Raw genomic sequence first — 19,512 nt, forward strand, 5'->3', positions numbered from 1 at the left:
GCATTCTCTAAGTCTTCCACCCACACAGGACTGTCCCTGAGATGTAAGCAGGGTATGGGATGCCCCAGGAGCACAGTGAACTGTAGAAGGGAAGCACCACACACTGCCCCTGCTCTGGGCAGGTCCTGGCAGGGTGACTGGGTCAGCAGGCTCCACAACTCATGTCTGGTGGCCAAATGCTCCCTGCAGCCTGCCTGGCCATGGGCTGCAGGAATCCAGCAGCTGGGCACTGGGGGAGAGGAGCCTTGCATGGCAGCAGCTCTTGCACCACTCTCAGATCACAACTGCTCAGCCAGCCAAAGAGTCAGGCATCAGCTGTCCACAGGCACAACCCCACTCATTGGAGAACATCAGAAAACCACTATTCCACAAGAATATTCCCTTCAGGCGTTTATTGTTTCTGATTTTGATTGCTGGATTTCACTTAGAATAGCTCCTCACTGCCCATGCTGTCAGCTCAGCCTGAGCACTGTTTCCAGGCCAGCTCCACAGGGTGTGCCTGAAATGTTTTCCTATCTCAAATAAACAAGACACATGCAGTGCCATGAGAGTCAGGAATAAATGCAGCAGGGACTGAACTCAAAAAGATCATTGCTCTGTGTGCCATAGATTAGGATGGAAAACCAAATATCTGTTCCAGGTGTTTCCATGCTAGTTTCATGTTTGAAGAAGGGCCTAATTCATCATTCTGTCATTCCAATTTTACCTGAGTGTAAATATTTCTATGGCAACAATCTCATCAACATGTAATTGGCATGGACTCCACCATCACCAACTTGTTTAAAACAATGAAAATTCAGATTATTTAGTAATGTTTATAGCTTGATGGCTGAATGAGAAAGTCTAAGGAAGAAGACAAGTACAAAAATGAGCAGAGATCTTATTCTAATTTCCCTGAATAATAATAATAACATTTCTCTCCATACTTTATTGAAGATTTCATAATCAATAAAGTAAAATAAATTTACCTGGAACTATTAAATTTACAAGTGCGAAATGGACTCTTCCTAAAATTTAAGCTTATGGATTGGTACTTTGACATTGTTATTATTCAGTATATAAAGTTGGTCTTTAAAGAAATCTAGTGTATAAATGAATATAAATATATAATTCCATATATCATTCCTGTGCAATTTTCCCTAATGTCCAAAAAAAAAAAAAAAAAATCATGTAGTCTTTCATTTTAAAGATACTTTTGCATCTATGTAAAGCTTATGTAAAGGCCCAAGAATAAAGTAAAGGGCAAGGAATTAGAAAACTAATTACTCAATGCACTTTTTTTAGCATTACATGTATTAAAATTTTCGGGGTTGCAAATCTCTATTTATGCATTTGTGCTGAGATGCACAAACCTGGCCATCTACTGTATAACCACAGATCCCAAACCTCATCCTCACTTCCTACCCTCAATTCCCATCAGAGGTGATTTGCTGCCTGTTTATGTCAGCACACTCTATAGAACACTCCTGGGTCTACTACAGATTTGACACAAGGGAACTGAGAGATTCTCACTAAATTCAAAATTTTAGGTAATGAAAAAAAGCTATCATTAATTTTTAAGGAGTCTTTTCTTGTTTATTCACCCTAAACTCTATTTTGTATTATATGGCAAGCTCGATATGGTTGCTTCCTGATGCAGTAGATTCACAATCTGGAGGTTGGGGATGGGGGTTTTTTCTTACCATTATCACTGTTAGTTCACCACTATATTCTGGCACTTGAACAATGTCCCTATGCCAGCAAATAGAGGCAAGCTCAGCTATTCCCAGTTTTCTAGTGCTAGCAGCCTGGTTAGCACAGCCTTGTGCAAGCCTGTGTGGGTTTTCCCTAAAACAAGTTCTAAGGGGCACCTTCTCTCTGCAGGAACAGCTGGCCCACAGGGCAGCCAGGTGGGACCAGCTCCACTGGCCTCTTGTTGTCAGCATTCTTCACCCAAACATCTGCTCCAAAGTCCATCAGCAGCTTCACCAGCTCCACACTGCAATTCCTGGCAGCTGTGTGCAGAGGGGAGTCCCAGCCCTTGCCACTGTTCACATTCGCTCCTGAACAACAAGAGGGGAAAAAACAATGAAAATAACAATGACTGTACAATACCCTGATTTCATTCACTCTACTAGCTGCTACTTCTCTGAATAACACACAAGTGCTGTAGCCTGCACCCAGAGCTGGACTCCTTTGCACTGGGGCTTGGTGCCACAATTTGCACAAGCACAACTCTTGCTGGTTGAGGAGTGGGGCTGTGACTCTGAAAATGTTCCCAGAGGAGTGGTGCATGAGGAATTCCTGCCCCCACAGCCCATGGATATCTTGAAGCAAGACAAAGGTGCAGTTCCACCTATGGCCCACCTCTGCTTCCCACCCCTGAAATAAACACAGGATTTCAACATGCTCTGTACTGGGGGCTTAAACTGGTGGCACTTCCAATACTAAAGTATCAATTAGGGAAAAAATGCAAGGATGGAAAAGTTCTTGAGGGCATAGGCATCCCTGATGAGAGTTCCCCCATTCATTATTACCCTGGATTAAAGGCTCCTAAAACATCCAAAGAAAAGTGAGCTCCAAAACTAATTAAAACTATAAATTTTTTATAGTACCATCCCATATACAGGAGGCAGAAGAAAAAATTAGCAGAAAAAAGAAATAGTTGCCCAAATATTTAGTATTTAATTTCGTATTGACTTCTTCTCAAAGATATCACTGTACTAAACAGTGACTTACCCCAAAGTGTCATATATATGATTTTTGCTGTTTTTTTCTAAAGTAGCTTTGTTGGTCCATCATTTTTGTACCAGCTATGTGGCTACTTTAAGTTATATGGCCCCTTTGGCTAGAAGACCTGTACTACTGTAGATAACATGAAATGGTTCTGTGTAATTATCCAAGCATTTAGATTTACAGCTAGATTTGTGTGTGATGCAAAGGATATAGTGCTGAACCTTCTTTTGTGTGGAAATGTCTCAAACTTTTAATGAACTCATTGGAAATCAAACATGTTTGCCAGAAATATTATGCAAAAGTAGATGAGTCAATTGTTTTGGGTAAAGAGGAGATAAAAAATTAAACAATTAAATTTCTTCCTGTCTACTTAAAATATTGCAGCATCACGTGCTCTGGAAAGGATAGCTTGTTCCAGGAACAATCAGCCACGTGAAATCCAGAATCACACATCATTTTGTTGGGAGCTGCCAAGCTGAATTCTTGGGTCAAAAGACCCTGATCACCCTGCTACCACATTTAGCCAGGGCTGCTATCAGGAGTGAAACATCTCCTGCTCCCAAAGCAGGAGCTCCTCTAAATCCTTCACACAAAGATAATCCAAAGACAGATGCTGCAGGAAACAAAAGTGCACCATTCTTTATTTTTGTTTTTACCTGACTCAAGCAGCTTCTTGGCACAGTTCAGTTGCTGGTTCTCACATGCCACATAAAGAGGAGTACCCAGGTGCTTGATGTTGTGATCTATATTTGCCCCATGGGATGCAAGGAGTTCAACACATTGCACATGACCTTAAAAGGGATAAAGGAAGAGTCAACTCACAGAGATCAGGCCTGTTTTTCAGCAAATTCTCTGTTGCAGCAGTGTAGTTTGGCAAAGATTCAATGTTTTATCAAGAGGTGGTAGTGTAATACTTTCATCCACTCCAATGGGTCCAGCCAGCAAAACAGGAGCTGAAAAGCCACATTCAGCAAAACAGGCTAAAGCCTTTCAGGCTAAAGCCCTCACATTTCATCTGGCTCATTTCAGATGTCTACTGAAGAAGAGATGAATCACTCTGTGCTTCCCTCCACTCCTTTAGAAAACAGCCAGATGTTTGCCTCAAATGTTCACACTGTAGGCAGCTGGCTTGGGCAATGCATTCCCTTCCAGGTGTCATGACACAAACTCAGAGGATCTGACAGCTGAGCTGACCTGCCCTTGATGAGCAACAGGGGTGGGAAGAACTGCACCCCTCAGGATGAGACCAATTAGCAAGGCATTTTACATGACCCAAACCAAGAAAATTATCTTCTTTCTCTCTCTCCTGCACTTCAAGACACTGCCAGGGACATGGAAAGGAGGGCTGGTGCCTGTGGGGTTACCTCTCCTAGCAGCTTCGTGGATGGGGGATGCCAGGTCACAGGGTGGCTGTAGGCTGGCTCCATGCTCCAGCAGCAAATTCAAGCAAGCCACACTGCCACTGACACAGGTGTTGAACAGTGGTGTGTGCCAGTCAAACAGTCACTCCATTCACCTGAAAGAAAATAAAACAATCCAGCAAGTTTTTTGTCTTCTCACTATTTCAGAATTGATGACAACTAACCAGTTTCTCAGCAGAAAATAGGAGTTTTGGTATTTTTTATTTCATTCCATGCTAAAACTCCCCAGTGCTTCTAAAGACTACAAGTTTTCATTTAAATTATCATTTAAAAAGTCTTTTTTTAAATTGTCCTAAGTCTCTCCTACTGAAAAAAAAAAAAAATCATCAGGGTCACTCCAGGGTCTCTCACAAGTTACCAAGCTAAATGTATGACCATTTCTCAGTTATCTTAGCTGAAATACACCTACCCATAGCCCTCTCCTGAAACAGTCCATTTTTGGCTGAAAGTGTGCAGCTCTTTCTTATTTTTCATTTTTTTAAATTTTAAAATGGAAGGTAATATTTGGTAAGGTAATGTATGTATGAATAAATTTTCTTATTCATTATAATTTTGACATTAGCTTGAAAAATAATGGCTGTGAGACACCATTTCACTATTTCACTTGCATCATGTTTCCAATTTCTTCCCATTTTATTGTCAGTTGATCAGAACATTCCTATGCCTCTACTTAAGACTCTGCATATTGATGCAATAAGATTAATGTGTGTATAAAATAAAACACACTCTTAACTGCTGCAGCATTATAAACACTTTGCAAGATGAACTGCCCCTTGTTCTTGTGAAAGATGAGAACATTTCATCCTTGTCTAAAGAACAATAATAACTGCTGCTCATATCTGTGCTTTTTGGATTGCTTTATTAGGAAGTGCATTTCATAAGTACCTTAAGCAGAGCTAAGTAGAGTGTAAATCACAGAGATACTCTGCCATGACATCACACAGTATTGAAGTGTGGTAATACAACACAATAGCACTAGAGACAGTGGTCTGTCCATCATGCACCCACCTGAGCACCATGTTTTAACAGGACACTGGCACAGGCAGCGTGGCCCCCCAGGCAGGCTTCATGGAGAGGAGACACCTGGTCTGCTGTTACAACATTGACATCATTCCCCTGACAAGATAATGGAAAATACCATTACAACAAACAACTAAAACCAACAGTAAAAAAAATAGCAGCCTTCTTAAAAGCTTTATGTAACTAGACCTTCCTCAACTGCCTGGAGCTATCTATTCATCTCAAAAAGTAAGCAGATGAAGGGGATGAAGAGGCTGTGATGTTATGGCTGGAGTGGACACTGGCACAGTGTACCCAAGGTCATGCCTTCCACACAATGAAAACCAGCACACAAAACTTAGTGGACTGTGCAGTGGGACAATACATCCTGTCAGGAACTCAGTCTGATTTGGTTTCTACTATTGTGGATAGTAAAACCTGAAATAAAAGAAAATTATGAAAGTTGCTACTAGAGTTTTTGGCATGTTTATGACTGCTGCCTATTTCTATCACTGTTCAAGCCTTCTGACCTTCTGCCCACTCAATCTGTGTTGTTGACTGGGTTGAGCCCTGAAATGCTCTTGAAGTATTTTCTGTTGAAGGAAAGAAATGTATTAGAAATTTGGTTGGATTCTGCAAGATCATTTGGTTTGGATTCTACAAGATCTTTTGTTTTTAGATCTTGGTGCTCCAGAACACTAAGCTGGAAGCCTCCAATGCTCCTTCCCTTTCCATCAACTACTTCACAGGTTAAACACAGAGATTTTGAAGAAATACAGTGATGAGCTTCAGGAATCACTTCTACCTATCCCTGACCTTCTGGAACAGGACAAGGGCCCTGGGATATGCTCAGGCACTTCAGAAACAAGTATCTGGGTGACTGAATTGAAGCCTCAACCAGACCCATGTCTGGGTCCAGAGGTGGTCTCAGCTGGGGCACCAAAAACTGCTCACAGGCACACACAGGAGCTGCAGAGGAGATGCCCTTGTCCATCCAGAGATCCCAGTGGTCAGAGTCCCATAACCTCTGCCACAGTTTACATCACCCAGGAGAGTTCAGTACATCATCAAATTAGTGCACAAAGCTTGTGCTGGGCAAGGAATTGATTGTAGGAAAAAAGCCTGTTGCATGCAGATTTCACTGTGGCCTGATTAACATGATTTTCTCACCCTGGAAGTTTCACAGTAAAACACAGACTGCATCCACCCACTGAACAAAGGCTGCAGAGAGCACATGGACCCAGGGGAGAGGTACCTGCTCAATGAGCCTCTTCAGAGAAAGCAGGCGCCCGTGGATAGAGGCTTCATGTAAAGGAGACCAGTCTGAAACAAAGTCTGTATAAAAACAAAGACAGGGAAAAGGCTAAAAATTTTATTTAACTAGCATACTTTACTTCAACTGTGTGACCTCCCTTCTACTTTATTTGAGCTGCCAAGATTTCTTTGGCACAGATGCTGTGAGGGAGACAGACAAGAAGATGGTTTCTCTCCGGGTGCATTTTTAACTTATCCCATGTTTGCACTGCACAGCTCTGTTCCCCTTCAGAGGACAGGAGAAGGATTTGCAGAACATCACCTGGCTCTGGCTAAGCTTGTCCCTCTCGCTCTCAATTATTTCCAGGGCCTTTTTTTCCCTCACTAACCTATCACATTTTACCAATTGCCTCAAAAGGAATATGTTTTGAAGAGGATTTGGCTGATCAGTCATTTACCCCTGTGCAGAGCTGGACTCGAGTCAGCAACACTTGGCAAGAGAAGGGACCAAAGTACAAGGAGGCAAATTGTGCTACCTGTTGATTCAGTCTCAGTTTGCAGTTTGGTGGAGGGGTGCATTTCAAGTTATAGCTGTGTTCTTTGCTGAAACCACAAAGTGAGGTACAGCACGTATATACCGTGCAAGTATTAATAGAGGGAGATCTTCAGTATTACAGATTTCATGGCTCAGAGCCAACTGACAGCAATAATCCCTCTGGGAGATATTTGCATCCCAGCATTCAAAACCCAGTGTCTGCTCTATGTCAATGTCCCAGGTTCCCCTGGGAAGGAAGGGAAGCCTTTGCAGAGGGCACTTCACAAAACTTCCTATGGAAAGACATTTTGCTGCTCTCTGGAGATTTCCCACTCTCTTCCTCTGAATACAGAGAATACTCCAGTGACCACGTTGCTGGCTGAGCTGCTGAGGTTCTCAGGAGCTATAACAGACCACATGAATGGAATGGAATCCTTAACAGCAGGAAGTCTGCCTTCAGGAAAAAACCCTAATAAGCCACTATAATTCTTTAAAATAATGTTTAAACACAAGCTGATTATTGTAAAGGTTTTAAATGAAAAGAAGGTATATTTAGACCAGACATAAAAATGAAGTGGTGAAAATGTAACAGGTGCCTAGAGAGGTGGTAGATATGCCATTCCTGGAGATTTAAGGTCAGGTTAGATGGGGCTCTGAGCAACCTGGTCTAGTGGAAGGTATTCCTGCTCATTGCAGGGGTGTTGGACTGGAAAACCTTTAAAAGTCCATTGCAATGTAAACCTGGCTATGAGTCTATGAATTAGCTTTTAAAGAAATTCTTTGTTATCAGCATTATTTGAGCTCAGCCTGCCTCCTTCTATATTCCATGGGCTTCATCCCAGAACAGTTACAGTTTCATTACATTCTCAGCATCCTTCAGCTTTAGCAAATGGACAGGAGTTCATGAGGATAGCAAAAATAGGCTACAACTATTACAGCACAGAATTATTAACTGACTAAACAGCTTTGCTCTAAGTGATGTGTGTCAAATTGGTGCTTATCTGGCTGTGCTGTTATTCCTGCTGATCCTGCTTGTGTTACAGTCAGTTGTGTTTCCAGGGTATGTAAAAAGCTTTTCCCCATTTAGAAACCAATGCCATTGCTTAAATTGCATGAGTTGTAAGGGAAGTATGTTTATAGAAATTCTAAAAATCTAGATTGAAATACAAGTTTTTCAATCTGCAACTTGAACTTTTTTTGGCCACACAAATATTGGCAGGCATTTGTGCCTGTACGAACCTGTGCAGCTTGTTATTGCAGCTTGTACCAGCTTGTTATTTCATCATGTCAGAATTCTGGTTACTAGGAGGGACATCTCCATGTGCAGATTTTATCCATTCAGTCCTCACTTGAGAAAAGACAGGTTTCTACTCAAACTCTAAAAAGAGCCAGACCAGCCATCTGTGAACTGGCCATTAGCTTGCAATTTTCCAGTCTTAACAATTAATGAAAAGATTGACCATATCAGCATTAAAAATAAATGTCAGTGAAAAATAGAAGAGATATATGCTGACATATAATCTATCTGGGAGTTCTGTAACTGAGAGAAACTGAGAGTTTTATCTTAGATGGAAGTGAGTCCTTTGGAGTCCTATGGAGTCCATCACACCAGCCTTGGATACCTTGGGAAGAGCAGTATTAAAGGCCTGATGACTAATTGCAATGGCATAATTCCAGATCTGCTGCCATGAACTGCACAGCCCCAGGCTGATGTCTCTCCTGCCCCATCTCCATCTGCAGCAAACACCCCTAACCTGAAGCAATGCCAGGGAGGCAAGGCCTCTGGATGGGATGGCAAATTTCCCCAGTTTCTTCACCTAGGGCATCACCTGGCAAATAATATTTCCATTTTCTGCCTGCTCTAGGCTGGAACTTGTGTTTCTTGCCTGGAAGGGAGAAAGGCAGCAGTGGATTTCCATGTCTCACTGCCCTCTTTTACACTTCACAGGAGACACACTGTCAGAACATGAAATATCTGTTTGCATTTGATTAAGGCCTAAGCAAATGTCAGTTTCAGCTGACCATGGGATTCCAAAATCCTGAACTTTTTGGATGTGCTCAAAACACTCTGCCCACCAGAGCTGCACATGAAGCAGCAAGGCTGGTGTATGTGGGGGACACAGCTGTGTTTATTGTATGTACCACCACTGCAACAAGGATTCTTGATTGCCAAAAATATGTACAACTGCTCTTTCACAAAGAAACAAGATAATTTGCCCAAATTTGAAATCTACCACAGGAAGGCTGCATCTAAATATCCAAATCCCACTGGCTTTCAGTGGCTTTGGGTGACCCAGCTTCCTTTCCACTGCAGAAAACTCCAGCCAGCCTAGAGGTTACAAATTAAACCTCTGGTCATATTTGACTGCACTGCCATCACTCAGGCACATGACACTGGCAGGGTGCTGTGCACAGAGGGAGCCTCATAGCAATAACCATGCACACATGCAAATTCTGACTGCTCCCTGTGCACAGCAGAGCTCTCACAGGATCTTTCTAGAGCACTGGCTTTTGTGGTGATGGCTGAAGCAACTTTTTCCAACCTCTGACCATGTGAAGGCATTACATTCTCTGTGCCTGTCCCCAGGCTCGTTTGCTTCCAAGCCTCTCACACAGAACAGCTTGAAAGAGGCTCTGAAGTTCTTCCAGTGAAGGTATGCTCTTGCATTCATATTTGCAGATACAAAATCCTAAGGCATTATATAGAACAGTATTACAAATTATATTTTTCATTCTCAAAGGCTGTCCCTTAAAGTTTGTGATATATTCCCACTGGAAATTGCCAGCAGAGCTTATTGACTCTGATAAGGAACACACACAAAAGGAACAGATCAAATTTTGATTTTCAAAGGACCAATTGGTCTTTGTCCAGCATTGTGCCCTGTGGGATTCTCTCCTTCCACCTCCATTTTTCTGAAGCTCATCTCCAGTGTGGGCTGGTTCTATTCACACTGTTAATGATATCACTGTGCCTTCCCTCTCACCCCAGCCTCAGGCTGTGCATACATGACACACACGAGGTCAGGCAGACTACACTGCAGATAGACTGATCAGCCTTGGGTTTATGGTCTTAATTTTAAATTTGGTATTAAAGGAAACATCCTGAACAGCTCAGGAAAGGAGTAAGGACAGCGTAAAGTCACATTTTTTGCATTGACCTCATTCCCTTTGCACTCACCATTAAATGAAGAAGTAGCTTCACAGAAACAGAGCTACATGGAACACATCCAGCTAAGGATATGAAGTTATATTACTTGTCTTTTTAAACCATGTTGTATTTTTAATGGCTGTGGGCCAGACACAGAGCAGACTGAGGCCATTTGTCTGAGTTGCTGCTCACTATTATGTGCCCACAACTGCACTGGTCACAACAATGCCATTGCAGAAGAACCCAGTAGGCTCAGCCCAAATAACACTTAGGTCTGTTCATCTTAAAGAGGAGGGGAAAAGATAAAAGATAAGAGAAAAAAGTAAAAAGAAGAAGAAAGAGAAGATAAAAATTAGCAGAAAAATTAAAATAATCAAAAGAAAGGAGAAAATAAAGAAGGAAAGTAAGGAGGAAAGGAATGAAAAGAAAGAAAAAGAAGAAAAAAAGCAAGAAGGAAGAAGAAAGAAGAAAGAAAGAAGAAAGAAGAAAGGAAGAAGAAAGAAAGGAGAAAGGAGAAAGGAGGAGAAAAAAGTAGAAAGAAGAAGAAAGAAGGAGAAAAAGAAAAAGAAAAAGAAAAAGAAAAAGAAAAAGAAAAAACAAAAAAGAATAATAAAAAATAAAAATAAAAATTAAAATTAAAAAAAAAAAAAATTAAAAGAGGAATTGAGCCAGTGCTGAGCTTTCTGCTGGCACTAATTTAAATCAAACATGCCACATTTTAACTTATTTTTCAGTGTGCTGCAGTGCGAGTGCTGTATTGGTTTGTGCCTTCACAAAGTGCAGTACAAAATCAACCACTCTTTTCTATGGCACAAAAGAAAAGCAACCCAAATTTCAGTATCAAGCAGACACAGCTTTTCCAAGTCCCCTGAGCAGAGGAAAGGCATGGGGGTGTTTTTCGAGCGGCTGAGGAGCTGCGCTGCAGCGGGACCCGGAGCAGAAGCTCCGCAGCCGGTCCGGGCACGGGCGGCACTCACCCCTCATCAGCGGGCTCCACGGAGACGCTGCACACGCCTGGCCCTGCAATTTGCCGGCATTTTGATCTGTTCTCTCATCGCCCATCTCAGCCCCGTGTGCCCAGCCGCTGTTTGTCACTCTGTGGTTGGTTTCCAGAGTCCAAACTCCATGGTCCCCGCAGAGCCCCCGGCGGCCGCAGCGCTCTCCGGCACCGGCTCCGCACGCATCGGCCCCGCGGACCCCGCACAGCCGGGACGTGGTGCCGGCAGCTCTGGGCACAAACCCAAGCCTGGCTGGGGTTAAACGAAACACTCCCGGGCTGTCCTGCCCGGCCAACAGCGATCCGGCCGAGCGAGAGATGTGCCTGATGTCACATCCTCTCCAACGCGACGCCCAATCGGGGCGCCCGCCGCTCTTTTTTATCAGGAAGGAAATTCTTAGTTTGCCAAAAAAACAGGACAGAAAGAGCCAGTTCAACTAGTTGGGCAAACTCTGCCTGCAGGGGATGGGCAGAGACAGCCGCAGAGCCACGAGCAGGGACAGCTGTGCCCCGCTTCGGCCAGGGGGCTGGGCTGGGATGGGCTGGGACGGGACGGGACGGGACGGGACGGGACGGGACGGGATGGGATGGGATGGGATGGGATGGGATGGGGCACGACGAGGCAGAGGTGCTGCTGCCCAGCTCTGAGTGCAGCTGCACGGTTCTGAGCATTGCTCTCGGCTCTCGGCATTCCTGCCCGGCTCTGGGCATTGGTGCTGCTGCCCGGCTCTGGGCATTTAGTATAATTTACAAGCACAAAATCCTTTTTCTGTTGCTGAATATTTTCCCGTTTGTTTATAAAAGCAAGTAGGCAGAACTTCCATGCAAATTCTAAATCATGCAATTTTTTTTGTTTTTGCTTGCTTCTGTATGGCTATTATAGCAAAATTTGTACTTGTGTATTTGGGGATTCAAAGTTGTTAATACTAGTTTAATTCTGATCCTAACTCAGCTGATCCTAAGGAACTTGATTTTAATTTTGTTTCTTTCTGTAATGGATGCAAGAGGTCTGGAATCATATTTAGTGTTACTTTGTCCATATCTTTAAAAATAATAATTTATAGTGAAAGATGAAAACAACAGTTGAATATCATGCACAAACTTTGCCAGTAGGGAGTCTGTGACAGCAACCTGGGCACAGGTGAAGGCAGGGCCAGCCCCTTCCATGGCTGAATGCAGCCTGGCCTCCCATGCTGGATGCAAGATGACACTTTGATCTGCTTGGAAATTACATTTGTGTCTTAGCTGTTTCCACACTAAAACTATTGTGGGGAAAATGTGTAAACAGAGAAAGTGGTTTGTGTGGGTATTGTTTCTGAGGATTAACATGTAAAAGGAATGAAAAAACAATTTTTCCCTTTTCTTGAGTTTAAAGGTTAGGTTGCCACTTCTTGTGTATGATCATATCTCTAGCAGATCTAGTATTAATAACCATATAAGAGAATGGTTTGTAAGGATAGTGCAGGAGGCAATCTTTCCCAATGAATTACAGCTGTACTGATTACTAAGGAGTGGAAACAGCCTTGCCTGCCCAATGGGGCTGTGTGTTATAAAAGAGTGGAGTAGCTGACCACAAGTTACAGATGGAGTTAGAGCTTGGGGACTACAGTCTGCTGCAGTTTGGGATGGAATCTGCTGGCTGTGCTGTGAGCAGGTAAGGGACATGGGCTGTAAAAGGGACAGATCAAGGTAAGAAGATGTTGTGTGGGGGACTGCCAGGTAAGGGACAGGTTGGGGTTTAGCCAGTCATGTGAAAGAAAGAAACTTGTAGAGAGGAGAAAAGGAGTCACTGCTGTGTGGACCTGCTTGTAAGGAAAGGAGTCAGAGTTTTCTGAGAGAAATTCATTGACAGAAGGCATGAGAAGTTTTAAATAAGAGACTGGTGATAGTGTCATTTGTGTCCATCTTGACATAATTACAATACAATTGTGTCAACAGTTCTATCACCAAAAGGAATCAGCGTATGCATGCAAGTGTGCAAGCTCAAAGCTATGTTTTCATCTTCTCTGATGACCAAGAAGATAAATGCACTAATGACTGTTGGGATGGATAGATATTTGACAAGAAAGTCTCACAAATATGTATGTATAGCAGAAAGATCTTTGAATGTAGAAGCTGAAGAAGGAATAGAAATGAAAGCAAGTTTTGATAAAGAAGAAAAGAATTGATGAGCCAGTTTATTGGATAACTAGAAAGCAAAGACTATGTTAGTGTGTGAGTTGGAAGAGCTTTTTAGCTCAGAGCAAGGGATAAATCCGCCTCAAACTGAAGATATTTCTACCAAGCAAAAAGATTTGCACAGGCAAACAAGAAAGCCAATGTTGCAAGTAGAAAAAAGGTCTCAGAATTTTCCACTGCAAGAAAACTGAAAAACAACTTCTGGCTTAAACTGTAACATGCTAACATTTTGTGATTGGAAAGTAGTAACATGAAGATGGTAATGTTAGTAGTTATGATAGGCTATGGGTAATAATGGAAGTATTGATTAGTTGTCATATATTAGGCTGTTCAGCAAAGAAAAGTATATAATGCATTATAACCAGAACTAGAGTGGCTTCTAGTGAGGCTGACCAGCTGTGGGCTTGGCTCTTGTCATCCACGACCTGTGAATTGCTGTTTCATCTGCATACAATATACAGCATTTTAAGGAGCCAGTCTGCAGTCCTGCATCATATCCCTGATTTTGGTTCTCTCCAGCTCTCCTGGATCCCTCCAGGGGCTCTGAGCTCTCCCTGCAGCTCCTCCTGCCCAGGTGAGCACCCCCAGCTCTGGCAGCTTGGCTGCAGCAGCTCCCCCCTGCACCTTCACCACCTGTCTGTACCTGCAGAGCTGATCAATGCAGCAGCTGCAGTAGGACAGGAGGGCACAGGTGCAGGCAGAGCAGCCCCTTTACCTGCTGATGAACCTGCAGGCTTCCTGGGGGCTGCTGAAGGCTCTCCAGCGCGCCGTGGGCATCCCGTGCCTCTCCAGGAAGGCTCTGCTGGAGCTGCTGTTGGATGCCAGCTGGGCTGCCCTGGCACAGGGCCCAAAGCAGCGAACCCCTGCTGCCCTCAGGCCATCCACAATCCCTGGGCACAGAACACAGACAGCTCCAGCACCAAGGGGGCTCCTTGGGGACACCGAGCCCCTTGGGGACACCGAGCCGCGTGACAACAGGACATTGCCATCATCCCTTTTTAACATTTCCCTTTGTCTCAGAGGGTTCATTCACCCTCAAAATGAGGATCTGAATATCCACTGACCCTTCCCAACCTGTTGTTTTAAGGCTCTTCAGCTCTGTAGGTTACCACTCTGTACTCTGTAGGTTAAGCACTCTCTGTTACCCCCCACTAAAAGCAGGACTCAAGGTATTGATTTTTTCTGTCAGCCTAATTATATTATTTGATATGGTTCTACTATGTTCATTTATTATAATGTTATACTATCATTCCTGGTTTTTTTTTCAAGTCAGAAGAAAATAGCTTCTAACTAAGCAGAATTCAAGGTGCTTATTTTTTATGTCAACCTAATTATATTATTTGATATGATTCTACTATGTTCATTTATTATAATATAATTTTTATATTTTTCTGTCAAGTCAGAAGAAAATAACATCTAACTTACTTATTATCTTACTTACTTAAAAACTAACTTACCTGCTTCCAAAAGAGCTTCTGGGCCAACTAACACAAGGCCAATGTTATGATCTTTGCAGAACTGGGTAACAATAGTGTGATTGCTCACTAATACAGCTGAAAAGGAAAAAAAATAATTAACTGATGAATGGAGAGCTTAAATAAGAGACAGGAGATGAGAATGTCTCTTTTCCATCCCCCTAAAAGTGTGATTAAAATAACAAAATCATCAGCTCCCAAAGGGCAAAGTGAGATATCAATGTAATAATAACAGAGTCCAAAAGGAACTGGGAACAACTCCAATTTGCACTACTGTTTTTAATACACATCTGCTAACTGATTAAATCTATTTTATTTGCCATGTGTAATCAGGATGTATTTTTAAAAGCTGCTCATCACCACAATAGCAACTTTGAAAAATAAAACTGAAGGCTTGGAAAGAAGCTCCATTTCAACAGCTGAGTAAAGATTTACACAAAGCATTGGATGATGCAGCTAAATTTCACTGAGCAGCCTGGGCAGACACAGAGATATTTCTGCTGAGAGTTAAGAACTTTGAGCCCTCTGTTCCTGGGTTAAATTTCACCAGAATTGGTCACTGAATTCAAGCACAAAAGTGGAAGAGATGAGGAGTAGGAACAGAGTCTCTTATAAGCCTCACTAGCTTAGGCAGCAAGGCAAAAAAGAAATACAGCAGGGTGTTTAAGAGGCAGCTCTGACATTCAGAAACAAAACACAGAATAAAAGAGAAATCTGTGCCTTCAACCATTTGTGGCAGCAGCCAAAGAAGAGCAACTGCTGTTACTGGTTGTTGTAACCTCCCCACTTGCTTTGTCTCATTTCCCGCAGTGCTGATTGCTCGGGTTGAGATTTTATTCCCAAATTTTTACCTGAATTGGAGATTTTCCCACTGTCAGCTGTGCCTGCATTTCCTGGAGCCACAAACTCGTGTTTGACACGAGGGGACTGGGCCAATTTCCAGGCCAGGGCGTGTTCCCTGCCGCCGCTGCCGATCACCAGCACCCGCTCTGCCATGGCCCTGGGGAAAGCAGCACACTCACTGCTGCCTGACACCTGCTTTTCCCATTAAAAATGATTACAACCTTGAGAGCTTGTATTTCTTGTTTGCACTCAGGTGTTTATTAATACTTATTTATCTTACAATAAGTTCTACGGTACTGCAAGCTAACAAACTAAAAATGGAGATGGATCTCTCCCCCCCCACCAAGGATTTTTAAGGACCAACTGTCCAATTAGGAAATGCCACCCAAATTGTTTTCACTTTTAAAACCCCATAACCAACCACCCCTGAGCCACAATGTGGGATTTTTTCCTTCTTTTTCCCATTAAAAATGATTAAAAGATTGAGAGCTTGTATTTCTTATTTGGACTCAGGTGTTTATTAATTCTTATTTAGGTTACAGTGAGTTCTATGGCGCTGCAAGCTAGCAAACTAAAAATGGAGATGGATGTCTCCCCCCCCACCAAGGATTTTTAAGGACCAACTGTCCTATTAGGAAATGCCACCCAAATTATTTTCACTTTTAAAACACCGTAACCAACCAGCCCTGAGCCACAATGTGGGATTTGCTATCCAACTACAAAATATCACCCAAACCCATGAAGAAGAAAGATAAAAGTTCCACCCTAAAACCTCCACCTTGTTTTCTATATATTACTGTAGTAATGCATCTGAATATTCTAGGCCATAAGCTGTATCAAGTGCAACCAGACAAACTATATTTAACTGTTTTTCTACATATTTTGCTGTTTTTCTACATGCCCAGCTCTTTTTCTATGTATTTCTTAGTTTAGAAAGTTTATAACAAGTGCACTGGACAAGCCATTTTTAATTATTTTCCTGCAGCCTATCTAACATGTTAGAACTCTTCAAAAGTACTGAAAAATAAATTGTACTAAATCAGAAGAAAAAAATACTATAAAACGAAATATGGAAATTAGAAGACCCAAAATAAAGGTGGGCAGTGAAGTTCTGAACAACAACCAATCACGGCACCTATAGAGATTGTAAAAGATGAGTAAACAACATAAAAACACCAATCAAAAAGTGCATAATCATGCAAACAGTAGTGTTAAAATGTATAATTAAAGCTAAAAGTAAACATCAAATCAGCTTCTACATAATCATATGAATTTGTCATCCAGAGGTCCTATGTCTCATATATTATTATATTCTAAAACCTTACATTCTAAATTTTCTAAACCATGTGATATCACACACTTCTATTCAAGCTGCACACCATGATCCCAGTTCTATCATTCCATTGTGGAAGCTTCTCCAAGCCTCTGTCAAATGCAGAGTTCTGCTGGGGGTCAGTGCCTGGCAGCACAGAAAATCTGAAATTCTCACTGACCAGGGCCCCAAGTGACCTCACAAAATAAGCAAGAACAGAGGAATTCCATCTCACTGCTCCAGGTTTTAGGTAATATTAACCCAGCTGGGCTATGGGACATGGTGGCAGTGCCAGCAGTGCCACTGGATGGGCACATCAGTCACATCTGGTTTAAATATGGACAACACATCTCCTGGGAATTGTCCCCACTTGTTCCAGCAGAGTCAAGATTTCATTTCTAGAGCACCCACAGATATGAAATAATCGTGCCTTGAGTTGGTCCTGTCAGGTCCTTTGCACAACTACACAGGACAGGACTAAAAGTGCCATACAAATGCTCTAAAATCTATTTTAATATATTTTATATGTATTTATCTCTAAACAAATATAAAGAAATATATATATAATAAGCAAATTATAATCAAATATATAAAAGAGAACTAAGCAATTAATAACTATATAACGAATAAATATATAATAAATAAATATGCAAAAATAAATTGTTCTGCTCCTGTTAATATTTAATAAATATATTTCATTCTGAATGCTGTGGTCAGTCTAGAAGCTTTTAAGAGTGCAAACATTCCAGGCAATAAATGGCAAAGGCAGATTTCAGCACAGCCTTTATCCTCTGACAACTGCTAGGAGGACACATTCAATAAAAACAACTGCTCATCTCACTGGCACACTGACATTTCAAGTTATTCCTCAGCAATATTTCGTGGCAAATTGGCTTGGATTTATTTCAGAAATGTTATCATAGGTCACATCTGCAAACTTAATTTGTCCCAATGTGCAGGACAAATGTCAGAGAGAAAAATGCCCCCCGGGAATGTGACCTTTAAGGGAGGTGCTAATGGAGAAACCAGTCCTTACCCAGGAGAGAAATCATCAATTAAAGGTACCATGGAGACCAGCAAGTCCTGCTGCCTTCTCCTGAGGAATCACAGCCCCTGGGTTTAATTCATTGTGCAGCTTCCAAAGGCAAACGGGAGCTAAACGGTGACACTGAGGGAGAAAATCCCAGGCAAGATGTTCCCTGTGATACACCAAGAATGGTGCTTGGAGCTCCTGAGGCAGCATTGCACGGCCTTAACTCACTGCAAAATCCCACTGAACTCTGTATTTCATCGTTCTTGAATTGCCCAAGTTCAACGTCAGGCATTCTCACAGCCTGGCCCTGGGAACTGCAGAATTTTGGGGGTTATTTGATTTTAAATTGTAGCTGTTGTGCTCTAGGTGTAGAAACACAGAGCACGTGCTTAATGCTCTCTCAGGGATGGCCAGATTTCCTTACAAAACTTACTTTTCCTACCTTTCTATTGGGTAACAATCCAGAGGGCAGCCTTTGTCCTTCCTTTTGTCACTCCCGGAGAAATAATCGCTGGAAGTGGCTGCGAATGTGAAGATGAGTTACAGCTGCTCTGTCTCTAACAAAGGCACCAACATTCCCTGCCAAGCTCCACTATGCTACAACAGTTAGCAATTAAAAAAAAGTGGTTTTAAAAGCAATTCCACACCTGCCTCCCCCACCAATAATCTCACAATTCCATCACATTTTCTACAGCAGAATGAGTTAAAGTTCCGAACTGGGAAGAGAGTGAAAGCAAGCAGTGCCTCCAGCCCTTGGGGAAAAATTCACTTTTCCATTTCACCGCCCAGTGAGGACACTAAAGGTGATTTTTGCAAAGCCAAGCTAAAGCGTGCTGGAAGAGAGGAAATTTGGTGAGTTTGTCGAGGAGGGAAGGCTGGAGAGAGAGAGACAGAGCATACGAGAAAAAGAGAGCTGCAAGGACTCTTGGTGCTGGAAGAAAGGCTGTGGAGAGGAACTGGAGTTCTGCTCCCTTACCGTGTCAGACCTGCTGTTTGCCCGCACAGAAGGCTGAGGAGTCCTCCAGAAAGATCTTCCTCCAATTCTGCTTCAGATCCAAATGATTTCTGGTCTCCTAAAGCCAAGGATAAAGGAGTGAAAGCAGCAGCCAGACCTGCAGCTGCCCTGTGCTCCTTAATCCTCCAGCCTCACCAGAGGATCCCCAGGAGCATCTCCTCAGCTCACCCCACCCTCCAATTTGTCCCCACACCCTCAGCACCCTGAACCCTCCTCCTCTCTCTGCATCTTCCCTCCTTAAAGACACAAACAGCTCCTCCCAACAGCCCGACTGACAATGGGAATAGGATTGAGCCCTAGAGAAAAAACCAGCCGGCTACAGCATGTCCCAAAGCTGAGCTTGTCACCCAGATCCCACGCGAGAGCAAATTGACAACCCCAGCCAGGGGAAGGATCTCAGAGACGGAAATAAAAAACTGCCATAAAATCCTTCCACAGTTTTGTCACTTGCTGTTCTTGTCCTTCTGAACTTTTAAATGTCTTTCCTGTGCTCTGCTTGAAAATTGAAGCGAAACGGAGCAGCATGAGGGGAGCAATCCCCGCTGGGTCCGGCTCCAGAGCGGGCGCGGAGCTCCCGGAGCTTCCCC

General features: G+C 42.8%; 1 protein-coding gene and 1 pseudogene across 2 annotated transcripts in view; both read right to left on the bottom strand.

Annotated features, from left to right (window-relative positions):
• ASB9 (ankyrin repeat and SOCS box containing 9) overlaps positions 1-11,298 on the bottom strand; it is a 12,797-nt gene extending 1,499 nt beyond the window's left edge. Inside the window, 7 exon segments of the mRNA XM_079297637.1 lie at positions 1,851-2,042; positions 3,372-3,506; positions 4,080-4,212; positions 4,214-4,231; positions 5,145-5,252; positions 6,391-6,470; positions 11,050-11,298. Coding sequence (XP_079153763.1) covers positions 1,851-2,042; positions 3,372-3,506; positions 4,080-4,212; positions 4,214-4,231; positions 5,145-5,252; positions 6,391-6,470; positions 11,050-11,134 — 751 coding nt within the window. The 5' untranslated portion in view covers positions 11,135-11,298.
• A 2,660-nt stretch (positions 11,299-13,958) lies between these two features.
• LOC306798195 (trifunctional purine biosynthetic protein adenosine-3 pseudogene) lies at positions 13,959-15,723 on the bottom strand (annotated as a pseudogene). The gene is made up of 3 exons: positions 15,574-15,723; positions 14,705-14,800; positions 13,959-14,137 (listed from the first exon to the last, which is right to left on the bottom strand). The product of its transcript is annotated as a trifunctional purine biosynthetic protein adenosine-3 pseudogene (transcript).
• Between the last annotated feature and the right edge of the window lie 3,789 nt (positions 15,724-19,512).

The sequence above is a fragment of the Erithacus rubecula genome (assembly GCF_903797595.1).
Source record: "Erithacus rubecula genome assembly, chromosome: 1".
Classification (NCBI taxonomy): domain Eukaryota; kingdom Metazoa; phylum Chordata; class Aves; order Passeriformes; family Muscicapidae; genus Erithacus; species Erithacus rubecula.